At 44.1% G+C, this 19251-nt stretch overlaps 1 protein-coding gene across 1 annotated transcript in view; it reads left to right on the top strand.

Annotated features, from left to right (window-relative positions):
* Positions 1-13632, top strand: part of foxo6b (forkhead box O6 b) — a 40192-nt gene extending 26560 nt beyond the window's left edge. Inside the window, exon 2 of the mRNA XM_073463493.1 lies at positions 11905-13632. Within this exon, the coding sequence (XP_073319594.1) occupies positions 11905-13632 (1728 nt within the window). The remainder of the gene's footprint in view (positions 1-11904) is intronic.
* Positions 13633-19251: the final 5619 nt, after the last annotated feature.

Below are 19251 nucleotides of genomic sequence, written 5' to 3'. Positions count from 1 at the left end.
TGCAATGAAAATTGATCCCAGCAGATCTGTCGGTGTATTTAGTTTTGATAAATGTTGCAATCAGAGGCCATTCTGAGATTCTGGAGAATTTTAACAGCTCTACAGAAACTGTAGTGCGCTGATGTGATGTGATGTTCGAGCCTGGTTCCAGAGCTCTGAATCAAGATTTCCAATTTGTTTGGTAATTAAAATATAATAGCGTAGATGAGATTGATTCAGTGTCTTCGGTTGTTGTAAGATGAATACAGGAGTGACTCTTGTTAAGTTCAGATTTTAGTATCTTGCAACAACACATGCCAGATGTACAGTATAGTATAAAGAGCATTGGTGGCTGTAATCATCCCTTCTGCTCTGTGAAACAACACCTTTGTTGAGTGACTGTTCTACAACGGATGGGGGACAAAATTCACAGTCTCAGTTTGCTTAGGTTTAGGCAAGAAAACTACTTGGTTAATTTTAGAAAAAACATCTTAGTTCGGGTTACAATCACTACGTTTCACACTGATCAATAACTGTGGTTTCCTGAATGAAAGTCCTGTGCTTGCTTAACCCAACCGTCCATCGCTGACATCCCCGATATACAGACTTTTAATCTCAATACTTCTTAGCTCTGACTTCTGCTAGAGGTTGCCGCCTCACAACAAACACAAATATGGTTCGTAATAAGCTGCTTTTATTTTCAACGCATGTACGTGGTCAGCATCCTCATTTAGTGGACTTTCTTACTCTTTATTCTATGTCACCTGACTTCCTCCTTTGCTGCCATAATAATTACTAAGAAGAAAAGGACAGGCTGGCTCCAGCTTTATATTAGCTTCTTCTGAACTTTAAAATACGTTTTGGAACAAGAGCCATTGTCCCTAATTTCCCATTGCGTCGTCACTCTGTCAGCGTATCACGAGTATGGACAATAGTCATTATATGGCATGTGTCTTAAATCATCATGAAAAACGCTAACTGCTCCCTGCTACTCTATTCCAGTTTCTGTGTCAACTGAAAATTACAATAGCATCAGGACAGATATGTTACTATAGGTTATGACAAAATGGAATATAAAACCATTCCTCCCAAACAATAACCAGCTAACCTGAACACAATGTCGGACTGAATGAATGAAGTGAACCAAAATGGCAGTCTACCCTGACTAACAGGCTTGTGATGTTCCCCGCTGAAGCAGTGAATTCAAGTTGGTAGTTTGATACTTTAATCAAGCTGCAGTGTGGGAGCAAAGGTACTCAAGCTTTGAATATTCAACAATGCAGCCCTTTTTTCAAACTAATGAATATTCAATACGAAGTGTTGAATACTCATGGTCATGATTGTGACTTTTCAGTACCACTTTGGATTAAATCAAGCCAACCAATAATTGAGAAACAGACACTTTGAGAGAAGTTGATCACCTCTATTTCAGGAGTCTGTTATTCATTCAAGGCTACAGCGTTCTATTTGGAAACTCTCTAAGTTATGGATGAAAGCCAAAGGTTGAACTCATTATTTGAGCATGAGAGATAGTTGTTATTCTTATAACGAGTTGCGTGGCAGTGTCTGGTGTTTGTACGCTCGTTCCAATCTTTCCAATTTCTCAAGTCAATCTAGCCTTTTTTCTTTTTATTAATGTGACATTATTAAAAAGAAACAGCCCGTGTTTCTGCCAGTGTATCAGCTTTTGACTGTGGATCAGTGCATTTGTTGGAGGTGTCGCACAGCCTCAGTGTGTGGATGGATGTGACAGCTGAGTGCTGAGGTGGGTGGTGCTCTCCTGAGACCTGATGGCAGGTGTGATCAGGCCTGTTTCTCAGCTTCTCCTCTGGCTCCCATAGGTGTCACGATGCTCCACCTGGCGTGTGAAAGCTCCCAGGGGAGGGATATAAATCACAGCCGTGGAGGTAGACTCCTTTTATGAGTGTGAGTCAAAGGTGGAGGTGACAAACTACATTTCTCCAAATCTTTAAGCTTTGAGCATCCCATCAGCAACTGGCTGCATCAAAGCTGCACTGTCACATAGAAAAAAGTGATACTTATAAGTGATACTATAATATTAAATGGTCCGATATTAGTAAAGAGAAGCCAATAAGTCAGCAGTCAGATAAAGGTTCCTCTGTTTTTAGCTGTCTAGCTAGTAAACCCAAAGTTTAGCTACACAACAAGCTAGTCTTGCTCATTTGCTAGCTTTTTGCCTTGTGAAATAGTTTGATAGTTAAAAAGAATATTGTTCTTAGAACTCTTCATTCAGTTGATAACATCATGTGATATAACATTTTTTTACATTGTGTTGGGACAACAGAGGAAACTGTTGCTTAATCCTCTGGTTCATTTGGCAGCTGGCTCGTATATTTTACCAAAGACGGGCTGAAAATACAAAGCAGAGAGCCTTCACGCAATTAAAAATCAAAAGGGAAAATATTTCTTTTATTGTTTTTACTTATAAAAACCCCTCCCAATAAACCACTACAAAGTAAAAGAGTTAACTGTACAAATGCTAGCTACACAGTTGTGAATTCTGAGCAAACAGGACACAAATGAAAATGTTTTCATGAGATGCTCAGATAGTCATTTTTATTAACTAAAGGAAACAAACGAGCACATTTTACTGTATTTGACCCCAGGAAGTTGAGTACTACAACACTTCATTAAAATTTAAGCAAAGTCCTGGAGCAGGACATAGTAGTGTGCCTTCCCCCCGGTGCTCGTGATGTAAGAAAGGCCAACAGGAAGGAAGCACCACTCATGGCCACTCCCGGTCCATCACTCTTTACAGAGCTGGCCGTGGCCTGAGGACCGGGCATCTCTGGCACGCAGGGAGGATTTTCCGATCCCCTGCCCCGCTTTCAGATGCTCGTTAATCTGCCGGCTCTATTTTTATCTGCCCTCTCCTCCCGCCCCCGGGCTCTCCGCCTTCACTCGGCTCCTTATGTCCATCCGCCGAGGGAGAGGCTGCCTCGGCAGGCCGGCAGCTCCAATTAGAGGCCTCTCTGCTGGGGATTGGGCTTGCTGTCCGCCTCTGGCCCCTTAGGCTCTCTTCCCGTCTACCTTTCTCAGGTTAGCCCCAGACGACGCCTCGCTCCCTGCCTCTCTCCACCCGTCTTCTCCCTCCCTGTCTGCCTCGTTTCTCTCTCTTTCCCCCAGAGCTTGTGGAGCTCCACAGGGAGCAAGGGGGAGTGAAAGGCCTTCTGTCGCCTGAGGGCTGGCTCTAGTCCCTCGGCTGTACTTTGAGGCAAAGCTAACTGGTGCACCTTTCAGGAGGCGTCTTCAGTACAACTGCTGGAGACACTAACTCTGATCGTATTGTCACAGCTGCTGCGAGTGTACAACTGAAACTGCTGCTGCTACTGTATACACTATTATTCATCCTCCACATAGAAAAAGGAAGGTTCTTCTTATTGGACGAGTTCTGTAGCACTTTTATGACTCAAAGAAACTGCCAAATACCGAGGACCTCACAAATACACTGTAGTTGCAGCTTCAGATGGTTCTTTGTTGAATCAGACCATTCTTTTCTTAATCTTTACGCTACAAAATGTTCTTAACAGTATTATAAAGTGATTCTTTATGCTGCTGTTAATGAACTACAATGCATGTGATACATGCCTAAACAGCCATTTTCAGGTGCTACAGTTAATAAAACATGTTTAAAGAAAGTATTTCAGTTACTATTGTGATTGTTAAGTAAGGTTTCATTATTTGCAGAACATCCTGGCCATTGTGTTGGCCAGGCTGTTTCAGCCGTAGCAGCAGCACTGTGGCTGTGCTGTGAAGTGTGACTGCATATCTTTATTGTAACTGATTTGTCTGTGTTATTGCTGGCCTTAAACACAACTAAGTTATTGTGTTTCTGGAGTGTTCCTAGCTACACCACATTCCTCTGGATGCTCTGACCTATTATCTTCCCGCAGTCCCACCTAAAGAATAGCATCTTTTTTCCCAGCTTAGCCCCCACTCAAACTCTGCATGCTCACACCTTCTCCAACCCCATTAATCCCTCAGCCTCCCACTTCTTTATTTCCCTTCAAAGAGACAAGCGCTGCCCGTGACATCAGTCACAGGAAGTGAATCTTTAGCGTTGACTAATTTCCATCGATTGCCTCCAGACAGGCTTAGCAGACGAGACCCATTCCCACACAGAGCCTGGCTGCTCTCATTTAAGTCTCCCCGCCTGCAGAAAGCGCTCCACAATGAACGCAGTCAGCGCTTTTATCTTCTCCCCCACTCCTGCTTATTATCAAATAAATGCGCGGCATAGAGAGATACCCATTGACAGGACCGTGCATAATGACTCCTGGCTGTGTGAAATGGATTAATAAATAATGGTTGAGCAAGGGGAGAAAACGGCTTTGCCTAGTCCCACTACTTCTCAACAAGGCGGCGTGCAGCAATCCCCACAACACTCGGCTGGATTGTGCCGGACCACATCTAATGGAGCACTGCATGGAATTTAAAACACAACCCTCCTCTTGAATACGGCGTGGAATGCGTCATAAATTAGAGGTGGGCTCCTTAAAATGTGAAGCAGAAAGCACTATAAAATCCACTACATGATGTTCTACTGAATCCTCTAAAGAATCCCCTCCAAGAGACTGCTCTCCTGTGAGGATAGAGAGGTAAAAGCAGCCTATAAAAATGTCCAGGAGCAGAACTCCACTGCAACCTGTTCCCCGTCTCGCTGCTGACAGAGCTGCAGCGGAAGGTAAATCAGTTTCCTTTTTGCTTCTGCTTTCACGCTCTCATGAGTATACCAATGCTTCAAACACACATATCCTGCAGTTTCCATGTGCAAACTCAATCGAACAGGCACGCAGTCGAGCCCACAAACACCAGAGGCCTTCTTGTTTTTAACAAAGCATCCCTATCCATCCCCTGTCAGTGACATATTGCTTCATTAACACACTTGGCTTGGCTTTGTGTATATTGACAGCTTTTTCAAAATGGCAGAGAGTAAAAGTGTTCCTACGCCTGCTCTGCACCAAAGGGGCTTAAACAGACTATAAAACCCAAACTGAGAGAAGTGTGCTCCCGCTGCCACTGTACCCCTGTGCCATAGTAATAAGTCTGTCTGAGACATGGGGTGAAAAGGTCTCAATCTCCTTAACGCTAGATTAAGGAGCAGCTTGATCAAGGCGTCTTAAGTGCTTCATTTTGGAATCAGGATCAATAGCCACTAAGAAGAATTGAGCTAGGAGCTTCACTAGGTAGAGCTGATTGAATAGAGTCTAATGACTTCTCAGAAACCCCTTACACCGGAGGAATGGCTTATACTGTATACCCTGCTTGTGTTTATTCCAGTCCTTTAAATGCTATAGAAAAGGTTATTCTATCCCCGAGCACCAGTTGTTGTATCAGTGTCTTGTATAAGTGTTTACATGCTAACACACAGGACTCTGGTGGTAAACATGTTTTCTATCAGAAGCGGTGACAACAGTAAGGCTGTGGCGTGACGTGGTTGGTGGGGGTCAATCCGGACATATTTTGAAGACCCGTGAAAACCTGTGCTTGTTTTTCTTGGCTCCCAATAACTGCCCAACCAATTATGTCCATCAACGCCGCGCCCAGCCTCAATCGCCATGATCCGACCAATCCCCACCCTGTCTCTGTGGTTTCAGGATGAAACCCAGCTGAGGAGTGCCCAGAATTAACCAGGATTAGCCTTGGATTGTCGGGGATTACTCAGGCTGGAGAGGGATTAAGTATGATTGCCAGTTTGGGGTGGGGGGCTGTGGGTGTCTTTGTGTGTTTGCCTGTGTGCGCATGCACATTGAGGTGGACATGTGTCAACTTGTGAAATATATATGTTGTCGCTTGTTTACATGTGCAGCGTGTGTACAAAGCTGAAAAAGCTAAAAACCATTAGATATGACTTGATTTCTACATCGTTAACAGTCTGCAAAGAGGAGGGGAACTGTCTGGAATCAAATCTTCCCTCTATGATATGAGGTCCAGCACACAGATATATTTTGATATTAGCTGTTGTGTAGAATTAATATAGGAGGCTTTTCTCTGCTCAGACACAAAGCTCCGTTGAGAGAATTGCCAGTAACAGACAACAAGAGGAAAAAGGGTGCAAAGGGTTACATCATTGTCGTTGCTATGCAACACAAACTGGATAATTTGTTATAGATGTAATTAGCGTTAGCTACCTAATCCAGAATAAAAAAGGGACAAGGGGGTTGAAAATAATAATAATCAAGAAAATTAGCCAGTGCTCTGTTATTGCTATTGTGAAATGGAGGATGTGGGCACACGGCTGAAGAGAGCACAGTTTCTGACCATTTTAAAGGCTTTGTGGAGACAGTGGAGACTTTGTGGAGACACCTGCAAATAAAATGCAGGTACATAAGGGTGTATTTCTGAACGGTCTGCTGTACTGGACTGAATTATACTGTGCAGATGTTCCTGTTGCTCTGTCCATCTCCTGCATGTTGAGTTTGGAATGCCAAGAGGAGAAGGTTAAAAGGACACACAGGTGCTTCTCGGTCTGTGGAAACAATCATATACTGTTCAAAAGTCTGAAAAAAATAACTGATAATGTCGTCAGGGTCTAAAGAAAGATGTTGAGCTTGAGACTTAAAGGGCCAAGGCCCAATAGTTTTCTTTATTTCAATCGAGCCTTATACAATTTCAAACCCTGTTGCCCTGTATCACTCTAAACTTTAAACCACCCATAACTGCTGAACCAGAATTTAAGATCAGTGGATCTAGGATCTGCATCAAATTGTATTCACTCACAGATACCAGCCACCAAATTTTGCCAGTTTTTTAATTAAAGATTCATCCATAATTACCTGAGAAATTAATGAGTTTTTGTGTAATCCTGCTGACAAACCAACCAACCAACAAAGAAACACAGGTGAAAAAATAACCTCCTCTGTGGAGGTAATTAGGGTGAGAGTGTTATCTATAACTTACACACTTACAGCTATAAAAGTCCTGTGTATTGAGTAATACCAGTGTCTTGAGCTTGTGATTGTACAGTCAGAGTATTTCCAAAGTCTGGAGTGAATTTTCATGCTCAGCATCCAAATTGTAATTTATGGTCACATTTAAATGTTCAGCTGTAATTACACTGCATACTGTATAGAGTGATGCAGGATGATGTAATTCCCAAACCCTGTCATGAATTGTTGCCCGGTTTGGCATTTTGAAAAAGGGAAAAGTGTAAAAATTCAGTGTTTAGACAGCTCTGTGTGTCCACGGGCCATTAGCTAACCACTGGACTGACTATCCCCTGACTCAGTGAAAGCAGCAGTGTGTCAGGGTCAAACTCGGTAACTATTTATGCATAATATACAGTAGTGAGGCTGGATACAGTGCAGCGTGTTCCCTGTAGAGGAGGAGGGTGGATGTGAGGACAGATTCAGTCACCGCTCTCTCTGCAACAGTCCATCTCCTCCTGCATTAGTAGAAAGGCAAAGGCTGAGAGCCGAGGGAACAGGCTTCTCCACTTCAGAATCAGTCTTTCTGACAAGTTAATATATACACTGAGGTGGGGATGGGCAGCTATGTGCCACGGAGGACTGAGAGTCTGCAGGTTTCATTCCAACCATAGACTATGCTGGAGGACTTCACTGATCAGCTCCCCCTCTTTGGCTCACATGGTGCTAATCAGTGACATCTCCTGCTATATAAACTTTGATTGCATTAATAACATGGAACATCTACACCCTCCCTCTGCTTGCGATGGTCCAATCTTGCACCAGGGTCATGTCGATATACTGGATTCATGTAGGAATCATTAAATTGGACAGTCCTTGAATTTGTCATCTTAGTTGTTTTTATTGTAGTTATTAAATTTAGATTTAGTATTTACATCTATCTGGTTCCTTTTAACTTTCTTGTTGGCAAAGTTCATGTTGTCTGTCATTAACCAGTGAGACTGACTCATTATTGGCTAATGACACAGAGTTTCTAACAGTCATGTTGTGTTTTGTTCCCATTGCATGCGTCTCTAGCCACAGTTGCCACAGCATCTTTTTATCGAATATTACTCCAAATTACACAACAAAATACATTGTTTGCCCTCCAGCACAATTCAAAAACAAGTGTTTTCTGATCAGAGGCCTTATTTGGCAGGAAAACATTGTTTTTGTGTGCCTTCCAAAACTGTTGCAAATCATAGTTGCAAAAATAAAAAAAAACTTCTGCTGATAACACTTTGCTTATGGTTTGATTAGGTTTAGACACAAAACTACTTAGTGTTGAGGTCAATGGTTGTTTGAATACACACACACAAACGCACACACAGACACATGCACTCGAGCACGCACACGCACACAAAAGAAACTATAAATACTAACTAATCAAAAATAATCAAGTCAAAATACTTCTATATCTTTTGCCAGATGGCAGCAGAGTTTAAGTTCAGCTAACTTTATTGCCCTTAAAACAAAAGCTTGAGAACTTATTTTGATGAATGACAAAAAGAACAGACAGGACAATATTCAGCTCACCATACCAATGAAGCCAACAGACAAATGAAAAAAGACACAAACCATAAGTGAAGAAGAAGGACTCTGTATAAATGTGAGCTATTTTGGCTACGAGTAAGTGACTTAGAGATCACAATCTCGTTTTTTGTCCTTAATCAAAACTTCTATTTATGTATAAATCACAGTCAGTGCAGTGTCACTCCAAAACTTGCTTGAATAGTGTACATGTGCATGCCAGATGCCAGTGAGAGAGGGGTTTCTCTTTTTTAGCCTTGCCTCATTTATATAAATGGGGGTGGACAAAATAATAGAAAACTCTGTCAGTGTAAAGCAATACAATTCAACTGCAACACAAACTGGAGCCTGAAAATTAAAACGTTTATGAAGGGAGGATGTACAATTGTATTGGACTGCATTCTGTTCAGTTAGGTGTGCCTAATAAACTGGCAACTGAGTGCACATGAACAAAATAGCAAAAAAAAAAAAAAAAAAAAAAAATCAAATGTAAAACTTTGCTGGTTATTTTTTGAATGTAGGACTGTAGGAACACAAAGAGGAAAAAAGATATAACATGCAACATAGCCTGTTTATGTCCACACAATTATGTTGAGTATAATTAACATAACATTATTATTTTCTTGATGAAATGCACATTAGTTGTCTATTGAAAGTTCATACTCAAATTGATTTATGCTCAGAAACTTCCGTCTGTCAAGTTTAGAGAACTCTACAGGCCTCTGGCCCTCATCCTCACGTGTCTTTTTCCTAATGTTTAATTGGATCCTAGCATTCCTGTGCTTAGATTATGATAGAAATCGTCTTATATGGCCATACAAACTGTAACATTAGATACTGATGGTATTGAGTATCAGCACCTAATTTACACTATTAGCTATTTCAGTACAAAGATGTCAATTTCAGCCTCAAATGGATGTTAGTTTAACCTTAATATATAAAGAAGACAATGCAGAGAGCTGCCACATTATAGTATTATACAGTATATCAGCAGGTGAAGGAAAAGCAGTGTACTGTTGGGGTATAATTGTTGCTCTGGTAGTTGTACGTAAGCTCTCTATCCCCTCACTCACTCACACACACACACACACACACACACACACACACAAACACGTCTGCTAATCACAGCTTGGTACAGGTAGTGAGACGTTGGGACTACTGGTGATTGAGCCTCCCTGGTGGATTGGAAGCAGGAATCTGACAGACTCAGATAAAAGGCTGTTTGGAGTTGCCTGCAGCATCAAACAGCATCAGCCACCTCCCCTCCTCTCTCCCCATCTCTCCTTCCCACCATCACCTCCCCTCTCTTCATTTCTCCCTCTTTTGGTTTACTCTGTTGCCATGGCTACGCCCAGCCGGAGCCGTCATGTTGTAGAGGAACCTGTCAGGGTGCCGCTCTCAGATCACCTGATGCGGGTCGCCTCCACTGGTGGCCTCTTTCACACGGCGTCATCGTTCAATTTGCCTTTGATAAAGTCTGCTCTCCATTGCGCGCCGCGGCTGAGAAGTGCAGTCGGCCCATTTCGTCGGCAAACGTTAAGCTTGTGCAATTTTAGCGACCTGGTGTTTTGGAGAGGACCCCTCTGAACAGCAGAAAAAAAAAAACATAAATACATCTCCCGTATCCAATTTTCATGTCTGTGAAGAGAGTGTAGTCAGCAGTGTGATTTGAGTGGAGGATGTGGCAAAATTACCTGTTTGGAGTCATGCTGAGGGGATGGGTGTGTGTGGAGGAGGCTTTTCGACATGAATGAGGGTAGTACTGGGATACAAGACTGATTTGAAACCTACTTAAAGCTGAATTCCTCCTGTAAACATTTTGCGAGACGCATATTACTTGCTGTTCTGGATGCTGTGCTATTCATAATACCCTTCATCAACAAAGCCATCACCTCTTTTTAGTTGTTTGTCCAGTTTGAAGCCATGTGGCTCCATATGCTGCCAGAGTATGGGGGAGTACATATGCTGAGTGTATGGATTGCCCTGAAGGGTGAAATGTAAGCTGGTCCCCCCATTGAACACGTATTTGCATCTCCTGCTGTTTGGTTCCGATATTTGCTCACTTTTCAGTGTGAATGAATGAAGAGGGGGGAGAAGGGGGAGGATGGAAGTTGCGTAAGGTGATGAGAGGATGGATGTGGAGAGAGGGAGAGAATGAGCAATGTCGTGATCAAGAGATGCTGGGACACAGAGAGGGAGATGAATGGGGCTGAGAGCAGGAAAATTGGACAGGAGGCGGGGAGTGAATGAAGATAGAGAATGGCTCGAGATATCAGGAGACAGAGATTGTGAGCTATGTGCAGGTAATAAACAAGGCAGAAATAGATAGATATCTCCAGAGAGGAAAAAGAAAAGTGTGTGATTGTGCGCATGGGGTAGAGGGTTGGGGTTGGTGGTGGTGGAGGGGGTTTGTTCCTCCCCAAAGATGAGAAAGGGAAAAGCAAAAAGAGAGGGAAAGAAAAAGAAAGCGGAAAAGCAAAGGGAGGAAAGCTGGAGAGAGTGTGAATAATGACACAAGCAGGAAAGATTTGGATGAACATGCTGTACTTAGACTAACTTGGCCAGCTGAGATGATGTGTATCCCTGCTAAGCTCTCCTTTAGGCAGGCTTAGATCTCATCAACTCACTCCAGGTTGGCACCGTCTTCAAATGCTGCTGTGGAGCCCTGGATTAACTATACAGCCGTCACTCAGGCACTTAAACAGGGGTCTGGAGAAGCTTATCCTATACACCCCCCCGCACTCCACACCCACCTGCAACCACCACATCCGTCCCCCTTCAAAGCTATTTGCAGGAAGACTTTATCATAACGATATCTGCCGTCGTTGCCTACCGTCATGTTAATTGTGCCGTGATTTTAAAAGAGGTTAAATGAGCATGTCCCTCTCCTCCTCCCTCCCGCCGTTTACTTCCCCTCTATCTTATTCCAGGCCTGTGTAAGAGTGTTTCTTTTTTCATTCTGGTGCTCTTCCAGATCTTCTCCTGCCAACCCCCTCCTCTCACCCCTTCCCTCCCTCCCTGTCTCTGGCTGGATCTCAGGCTCTCATATTTGGAGGCCCTGCAATCGATATGGGCTGTCTGTGATTGGGTTGCCTCGCGTGATTCATTTCTGTAACCTTGGTGATGGTTTGATGTGGAGGCTGCACCCATGTCCATATTATGACTCAGTGAGCGCGTGTGGAGAGGAGAGGCTGGTCAGGGGAGGTATCGATTGGTCCTTCACTCTCCCTGCCCTCTTTGCTCTCCCCTCCATCTCCCTCTCTTTCTTTATCCATCTTTTTTCTCGCTTGCCGTGCAGCCTTGATAGTTTGGCCATAATTTGAAATGACTTTGTGTTCTCAAGAAATGATTATTTAACCCTAAATGTTCCCATGGGTGTTAATGTTTATCTCTTTCCTTCTCCCTCCCTTTTCTGCCTCTCCCTCCCTCTCTGCCACCATCTCCTTCCCATTTTTCTCTCTCGTTCCAGAATTCAATCAGACACAATCTGTCCCTGCACAGCCGCTTCATCCGGGTGCAAAATGAAGGGACTGGGAAGAGTTCCTGGTGGATGCTGAACCCAGAAGGAGGGAAGATGGGGAAGGGACCCAGACGGCGTGCGGCCTCTATAGACAACGGCACCCGTTACCTGAAGACCAAGGGTCGCATTAGCCGTAAGAGAGCAGGGGCCATAGGCCTTGGACGGGGGCAAGGTCAGGGGGCCGGACCCACAATGCAAGGCTCCCCCGAACATGGCAGTCCGGCAGGGAAAGGAGGTGTGGTCATGGGGGGTGAGGAGTATGATACCTGGACGGATCTTCATTCCCGCACCTCCTCCTCCGCCTCCACGCTGAGTGGCTGCCTATCCCCGATCCTGGCTGAGGCAGAGGCTGATGAACCAGAGGAGGGTGGACTTTCCTGCTCAGCTTCCCCACGATTGTACCCTAGCCCCACCAGCACCCGCTCCCCGGCTCTGGGCACTGGGGGCCACATCCCCACTGTGGAGCTGCCCCAGCTGACTGACCTGACTGGGGCTATCAGTCTGGATGAGAGCAGCTACCCCCAGCCACCGCAGATCAAATGCAATGGTTATCCCTACGTGCCTGGGCCCAAGGCAGAGGGCTCCTACTGTGGGCCCATGTACGCACAGCCTTCCATGGGCATGCTCCGGCACCACACTCCCATGGAGACGATCCAGGAGAACAAGCCAGTCAGCTTCCAGCGCCCAATGAGGGGCTACTCAGAGAACAACGCCCTGCAGAGTCTGCTTACTGGAGGACCTCCCTACTGCAACAAAGACACAGTGCTGGGCCAGGGACGGGAAACACACACACTAATGACACAGGGAACCAATGGTGTTCATAGTCCGCACAGCCACAATCAGAATCGCAGCCACAATCATAACCACAATCACAGCCAAGAGCATGCTCACAATCCCAGCCTACACAATGGTCATGGTTCAGTTCATGACCAGAACACAACCCACCATCAGAACCACAATCAGGGTCACAAACACCAAGCCAGCCTCAACTACAGCCACAGCCACAAGCCCCATCCAGCCCATGACTACGGTCCAACTCACGAGCATGGTCACAGTAACAAAGTAAATGCCAGCCATGATCACAACCCTCGCTCCAACCAGAGTCACATGCACAACCACAACCCCCACAACTCTCATAACCCTATGCACAGTGGGCCTCACTCCCAGGCCCTCTCCCCACGGGTTAGCACTGACATCCTGCAGCCCTACAGCCTCAAGACCTCCAACCACTATGGGCCCCGTCCTCACCTCCCAACATCGCCATCCCTACCGCCTAACCCTGCTGGTGTCATGGATGTTCCACAGGACCCCTGCCGCCTGGCATCCGCACCTCACCCCCGTCACCAACCTTACCCTGGAGCTCATCATCAGGGTATGACTGACTCCTGGCATGGGTACTATCACAACAACCACCAGCCAGGGAATAGTGGTTACCAGGGGCAACAGCACAACTCCCATATTAGAATGGCTGCCAACCTGGAGATGGAGAATGTCCCTAATAGCCTGGACTGTGATGTAGACTCCATCCTGCTCAGTGACTTTATGGACACAGAGAATATGGACTTCAACTTTGACGGCTCTCTGTCCCAAGGCTTGGGCATGGGGATGGGCATGAGCTTGGGGGCATTTGCCTGCCCTCCACCAGCACACAGCAACCAGAGCTGGGTGCCAGGGTGAACCCAGGCCCAAGGGTTTGGATAGACACATGACCGGAAAGCTCACCCACTGGGCCAGGCTGCTGGGCTGTACCCTTGGACTGACGGACTGTGATTCTGTTTCTCTGAGACTGTAGAACAAAATACGTATTGTCATTTTGTTTCCTGCGGACTCCCTACTACCCCCACCCCTACCCCCACCCTGTTTATAAAGCCTTCTGTCTCCACATTGAACCTGCCCCCAATGAGCCCAGTCCTAAAGCCCCCCTTGTTCATGCCCTTCAGTTTTTGTTTTGTTTTGTGTTTTTATGGTCTCCTCCAAATCTCGTCCTGCCTGTTCTAAGCTCTCAAGCACTTTACATCCATCCTTTCCATACAGATGCAGTAACACAAAGACCAGGCAAAGTCACGTTGTGTTTTGGCTTAAGTTTAATGTATGCAATCCACTTTACAGTATTATCTCCTCCTACAAAGGAGGTGTTGTTTTTGACTTGAGAACATGATCAAACAGCTGCATAAATATCTTTCAATGTAGAGGTGCTCGCAGATTGGGGGTTAAAAAGCAGAGGAGGCTTTGAGGTTTAAGAATGAATAAAAAAAGAGGTTTTTAGAAGAAGGCAATAAAAGCTAAAGGGATGGAGGGATAGAATGGAAGGGAACTCCAGGGTCAGTGTGACTTCTCTCACTGGTGGACAGTGGTCTTTCCTGTTGGCTTCAGTGCAGGAGGACAGTCATCCATCAGGCAACCATCAGCACCACTCCATTGAAATGCAACGTCCCTTCTTTAATCTCCAAAGTAATGCCAGAGTGATGCATCACTATTGCAAATCTAATGCGCCACTCTGTGTTTTTTCAACCCCCCTCTCTCTCCTCAACTCCGGACACACTGGCTTAATGTGTTTTGGCGAAAGTGATGATTAAAGTCACTCTGCACTAAATGGGGGAAGGATTGAAAGGGGTTATGTTGGGAAGGGAGGGGGGGCATTGAGGAGAGATGATAGGAGAGGAGAAATGCAAATATTCCCTCTGTGCCTCTTCCTCTCCATTTTGTGGATTTATGTAGCTTTCCCTGTAATGAAATAAGCAACGATCAGAGCCTGCTGTACATCCTGAGGAGCTCTCTGATTGGCCCGAGCTGGGCTGCCTCAGCATGGCTCCTTCACCGGCTGACCCCAGAACAGCTTAGCGAGCAGCTGTGGTCAGGCCAGGATGTTGATGGAGCTGCCGTCCTCAGACCCCAGGCAACCTTGTCTAATTCACTAACACCCAGGTTCAAGCCCACTATGTGCTTTTACTCCTGCGAATTGCACACTGATGAACAGCGTCAGCAGATTACTATTTGGTGCTATCTCTTCTTCCCAGGCTCCCTCCTATCGCGCCGCCCCATCCCGAGGTTACTCGGAGGGTAAACAAGAGTAATTAACCGCCAAACAAGATGGATGATTTATGCAAGTGTGTGTATTCGCTCATCGGCACAAAGTCATAATTCTTCCCCCCGCCAAGAACAAGGAGGGCGATTTTTGAGAGGTGATGCCCAGCGACAAGGTAAAGCGGCTGGCAAGCAGTGTGTGCTTATAGTGTCCTTCAAGTCCTTCAAGCATCCCCTTTAGAAGCGTTCCCCGCCCCGTCCCGGCCATAGCTTTACTTTGCTGTAGTCTTTCTTGTGCTCGTTCTGTGATTGTGCAGTTGTCTGTTCTGTTTCAACACAGCTTGGATAGGAGCTTTCGTTTGCATTTGATTTTCTTCATTCCCAGAGGGAAAATTGGGAAAGAGGGCATTCACCAACCCCTGTCCTGGCATCTGTCCCACTTTAAGACAGAGCGAATAGGAACAAGAGAGAGAAGTAAGGTAGATAGATACAGAGAAAGACTGGATGGGAGGGAGGCAGCTAAATGAGTAGGCAGGATCTGTGAGAATGGGAGAGATTTTCCAGCTCGGTAGCTTTCTGTAGAATTGGCTGTTTGAAACAGGCCAAATGTCAAGTGCTACTCAGCCAGCTCCAACGAGCTTTGACCAGAAAGCCACTTCTCCCTCCTGATCAAGGACAATGACGGGTATTTCCATACACATTTCTTTTGCTTTCTTCTTTCCTTTTCATGAGTTAAGATGGCCCATTGTTGTAACCCAACTGTAATTTGTTCTCTGGCCTGTGTGCACTTGTGTGTCAAGCTTCTCATGGGTGTGCGAGTGTGTGTGTGTAGCACAGTGATGTATAAGAACTGATTAAGGGAATATTGTTGAGAACTAACTTGCCCTGGTATTGTCCATGCCTGGATGAGTGCAGCATACATAATATATACAGTTTATATTTATTGGTTAGGGAGTTGGGTCTATGGAGGTCCGCTCAGACCCCTCACTGCTTTGTCTTCTTGATGACAAAGAGGCAGAATGCTGTTTCAGTTTGACCACATTTCATTCTGTACATAATCTATATTGAGAAAATTGTATTATAATTTTTTTGCAAATATCAATTTCTTTTCTAAAATGATGTATCTGCTCATCTGGTGACTGTAAAATAAAAACAAATAAGAACATAGATGTTTTTTTGTGTGTTCCTGTTATTTGCATACACAATCACATGTGCACTTCTGTCAGCCGAAAACCTTGTATCTCCTGCAACTAAAAAAAGCATTTTTTTGACTGATATAGCCCGATATCACAAATTACAAAGTTCGGCATTCATTATTCTGTTGTTAGGCCCACAATTTGGAAAAATACAAACCTTTAATGCAAAAATAAAGGGAGAAATATCAGGAAGTGCCACTGAAGAGGGACCCCACTTTCAGGAGGGATAGACATGTAATAGGGGTCGTTTAATCAGAGTAGAGAGAGATAACAACAGTAAAACCACAGTATGGAGAATAAAGATTACAACATTAGGTCTATTACAGAAATATTTCATGGCTAAGATGAAAATAAGATGGCCCTTTCACAAAACTGGGCTATCTATGCTGTAGAAAGACCCAAATATTTTGCTACTACATGACCAGAGAAAACAGAGGAAAGTTGTGGTATTCCCAGTTACCCAAAAGGTAGAAAACCTTGTTTTGAAACAGTACAAAACTAATCAAAACAGTACACTAAGATATGTTTCTGAAGAGAAATAAAGAATGAACAGGGTTGTGGCTCATATTTGGTCAGCGCTGCCTTGTTTTTGTTTTTACATGAGTTTTTCAGCCTCTGTTTCATAATACAGAAACAATATGGCGACTCGACCTACAATCTTTTTATCTATTGTAGCTAAAAAGTATGCTAAAATACTGTATGTTTCTGAAAGCATTTTAGGTGAGAAATAGGCAGTGTAGTAAAAAATCTTGGTTTGTAGTTTATCAGCTGCCTAGTTTAGACAGTTTGATTGGTGAGTGCATCTTTTGGATCACTTGATTGAAGAGAGCGAGAGCGACAGCTCTCTGTCTCGAGATCTGACGATACTCTTTGTATCCGTGGAAGCGTTCATAAAATATGCGGAGCATCAATCTGTAGTTGATACAACGGTCCTAAAATATGCCAGGTTTTACGTAATTTGGTGTTATTGCCACTTAAAAAGTGGGGACCTCTAGGTGCAGGCAAAATCAAAAAATATTTACCATTGTTCATTTTCATATACTACCACTATTGTAGTGATACAAAGCTGGTTGAAAAGTGGCATGGTCCCTGTTTAAGTGCAAACTTACTGTAAATGAAGAATTGATATTAAAATGTATAAAATTAGTTTATTACAAATTGGGTCTTGTACTTTTTGCCACAATTTTATTATTAATGATGACAAGAAACACAAGCATTATTATGATCAAAGAGGTTTTAAACAAACTATCAGATTAGTCAGATTATCAAACCTCTTTACTGGGAAATTGACCTCAAAATGTCAGAAATAACACGTCACGTCACAAAACTGTATCTGTTTCACTGTATTTTGAATTACATAGTTTTCACATTAACAGCAGTCATAGGAGCAAATATGTCATATAGTTAACATCAGCATGATGGTATATCACAAGATACTTCATTAGCTGTATGCATGAGGGTATATGCATCTGTATGTGTATACGTGTGTTGTGTCTATATATATAGGTGCATGTGTGTGGAAAACATGTATGTGTTTTAATTTCATGTATGTGTGTCTTTGTGTAGATAAGGGAGCACGTGTGTATAGTCTGGGTTGAGTGTATGTATATGAGATAACATGGGTGTGTGTGTAGATAATGTGTGTTTTTCAGGATATATGTGCCTGCGTGTTTGTGTGTGTGTGTGTGTTTATCAGTGTGTATGATGGAGAGTTGAACACACAAGTATATAGCCCTATAACTCAGTTTTGGGATTATCTGAGTGTGTGTATGTGCGTGACTCCCTACACGTGTGTGTGCGTGTGTGTGTGTGTGTGTGTGTCTAGTCTAGCGCCTGTGTGATAAGGCTCGTTAGCAACCCGATGCCATGCCACAGCTGTGTCTGTCCCAGCGGAGGCTTCCTCACTGAGGGACTGACTGCATCTGCACTGCCATACTGTGCAACACACACACAGACAGACAGACTGACAAACACACATACACACACGGCTGTGTCCTCATCGCCTCCTCACCTCTGTTGCTGTGTGTGTGGCCATGAGCCTGCAGAGAGAAAGTCAAAGTAATACATAGTTAGTTAGCAGCAGCTCACCTGACAAGATGGCTGATCCTTGTACACCTGGGAAGATGGCGGCACCCAGTGCTACACACACACGCAAGCACGCACGCACACACACGCACACATACACACACACACTGTCAGACGCCAATAACAGCTCTCCATCATCCCCAGCTCATGCGGTTCTATAAAATATGCCTCTCGGATGCTAGTTAGTTCATCTGGTAGAGAGAGGAAGGTTAGTGTGAGACAGAATGCATAATAAGGACGGGCTCCTGCTGCACTCCATGCAAATGTGAAGCTTGACGTGTCAGAGCCGTGATGGATCTGTTCTGACAGACACAGTGACAGCCTGGTGACAGCAACTTAAAAACCTACACTCCTTCTCACTCTCACTCTCTCCCTCCTCATATATATTTACAACCCAAGCATCTTAATGCACTTTTCCTCCCTAATCTCCCATGTTCTTCTGCAGCTAGTTCAGAGACGCCACCGTATTTCACAGGATATGGAATTTTGTGATCTGACAAAGGTTGTAGGCTGATATGCGAACTCTTCACTGGTGTATGATATCTGCATAAACTATGTGGTGCTGTATAATGTGTAGTGTCTGTCAATAAACATTAATGAGACACAGTGAAATTCTCCACCAAATCCAAGGAAACTATTCTGACTACTAATCAGTCCCTTTGGGATGATCATGCAATCATATGGTGTAGTTTTATTAATGAAAATCATATTATTTTTGATAAAACTGTTAATGAGCTCTATTCTAATTGTAGTCTAACAAAAGAAACAGAATTCTTTGTAAAGATCTGTATCATTATGCACTAAGTCATTTAGTTTCATCAATAAAATAATATATTTAACGATATTTACATCTTTAGTACTATTAGTACTATTCTTTACTGCATTATCTTTGACTGATAAGGAGACAAAACGAAGAAGGAATAGTGTATAGGCCCCAGTATTGTCTGTTAGCATCAAGGGAAAGACGTTTTACTGAAAGATGGTGGGGACA

Source organism: Pagrus major, chromosome 3 (genome assembly GCF_040436345.1).
Source record: "Pagrus major chromosome 3, Pma_NU_1.0".
NCBI classification, from domain to species: Eukaryota; Metazoa; Chordata; class Actinopteri; order Spariformes; family Sparidae; genus Pagrus; species Pagrus major.
The sequence above is the reverse complement of the archived record's forward strand: the minus strand, read 5'-3'. Positions and strand labels throughout refer to the sequence as shown.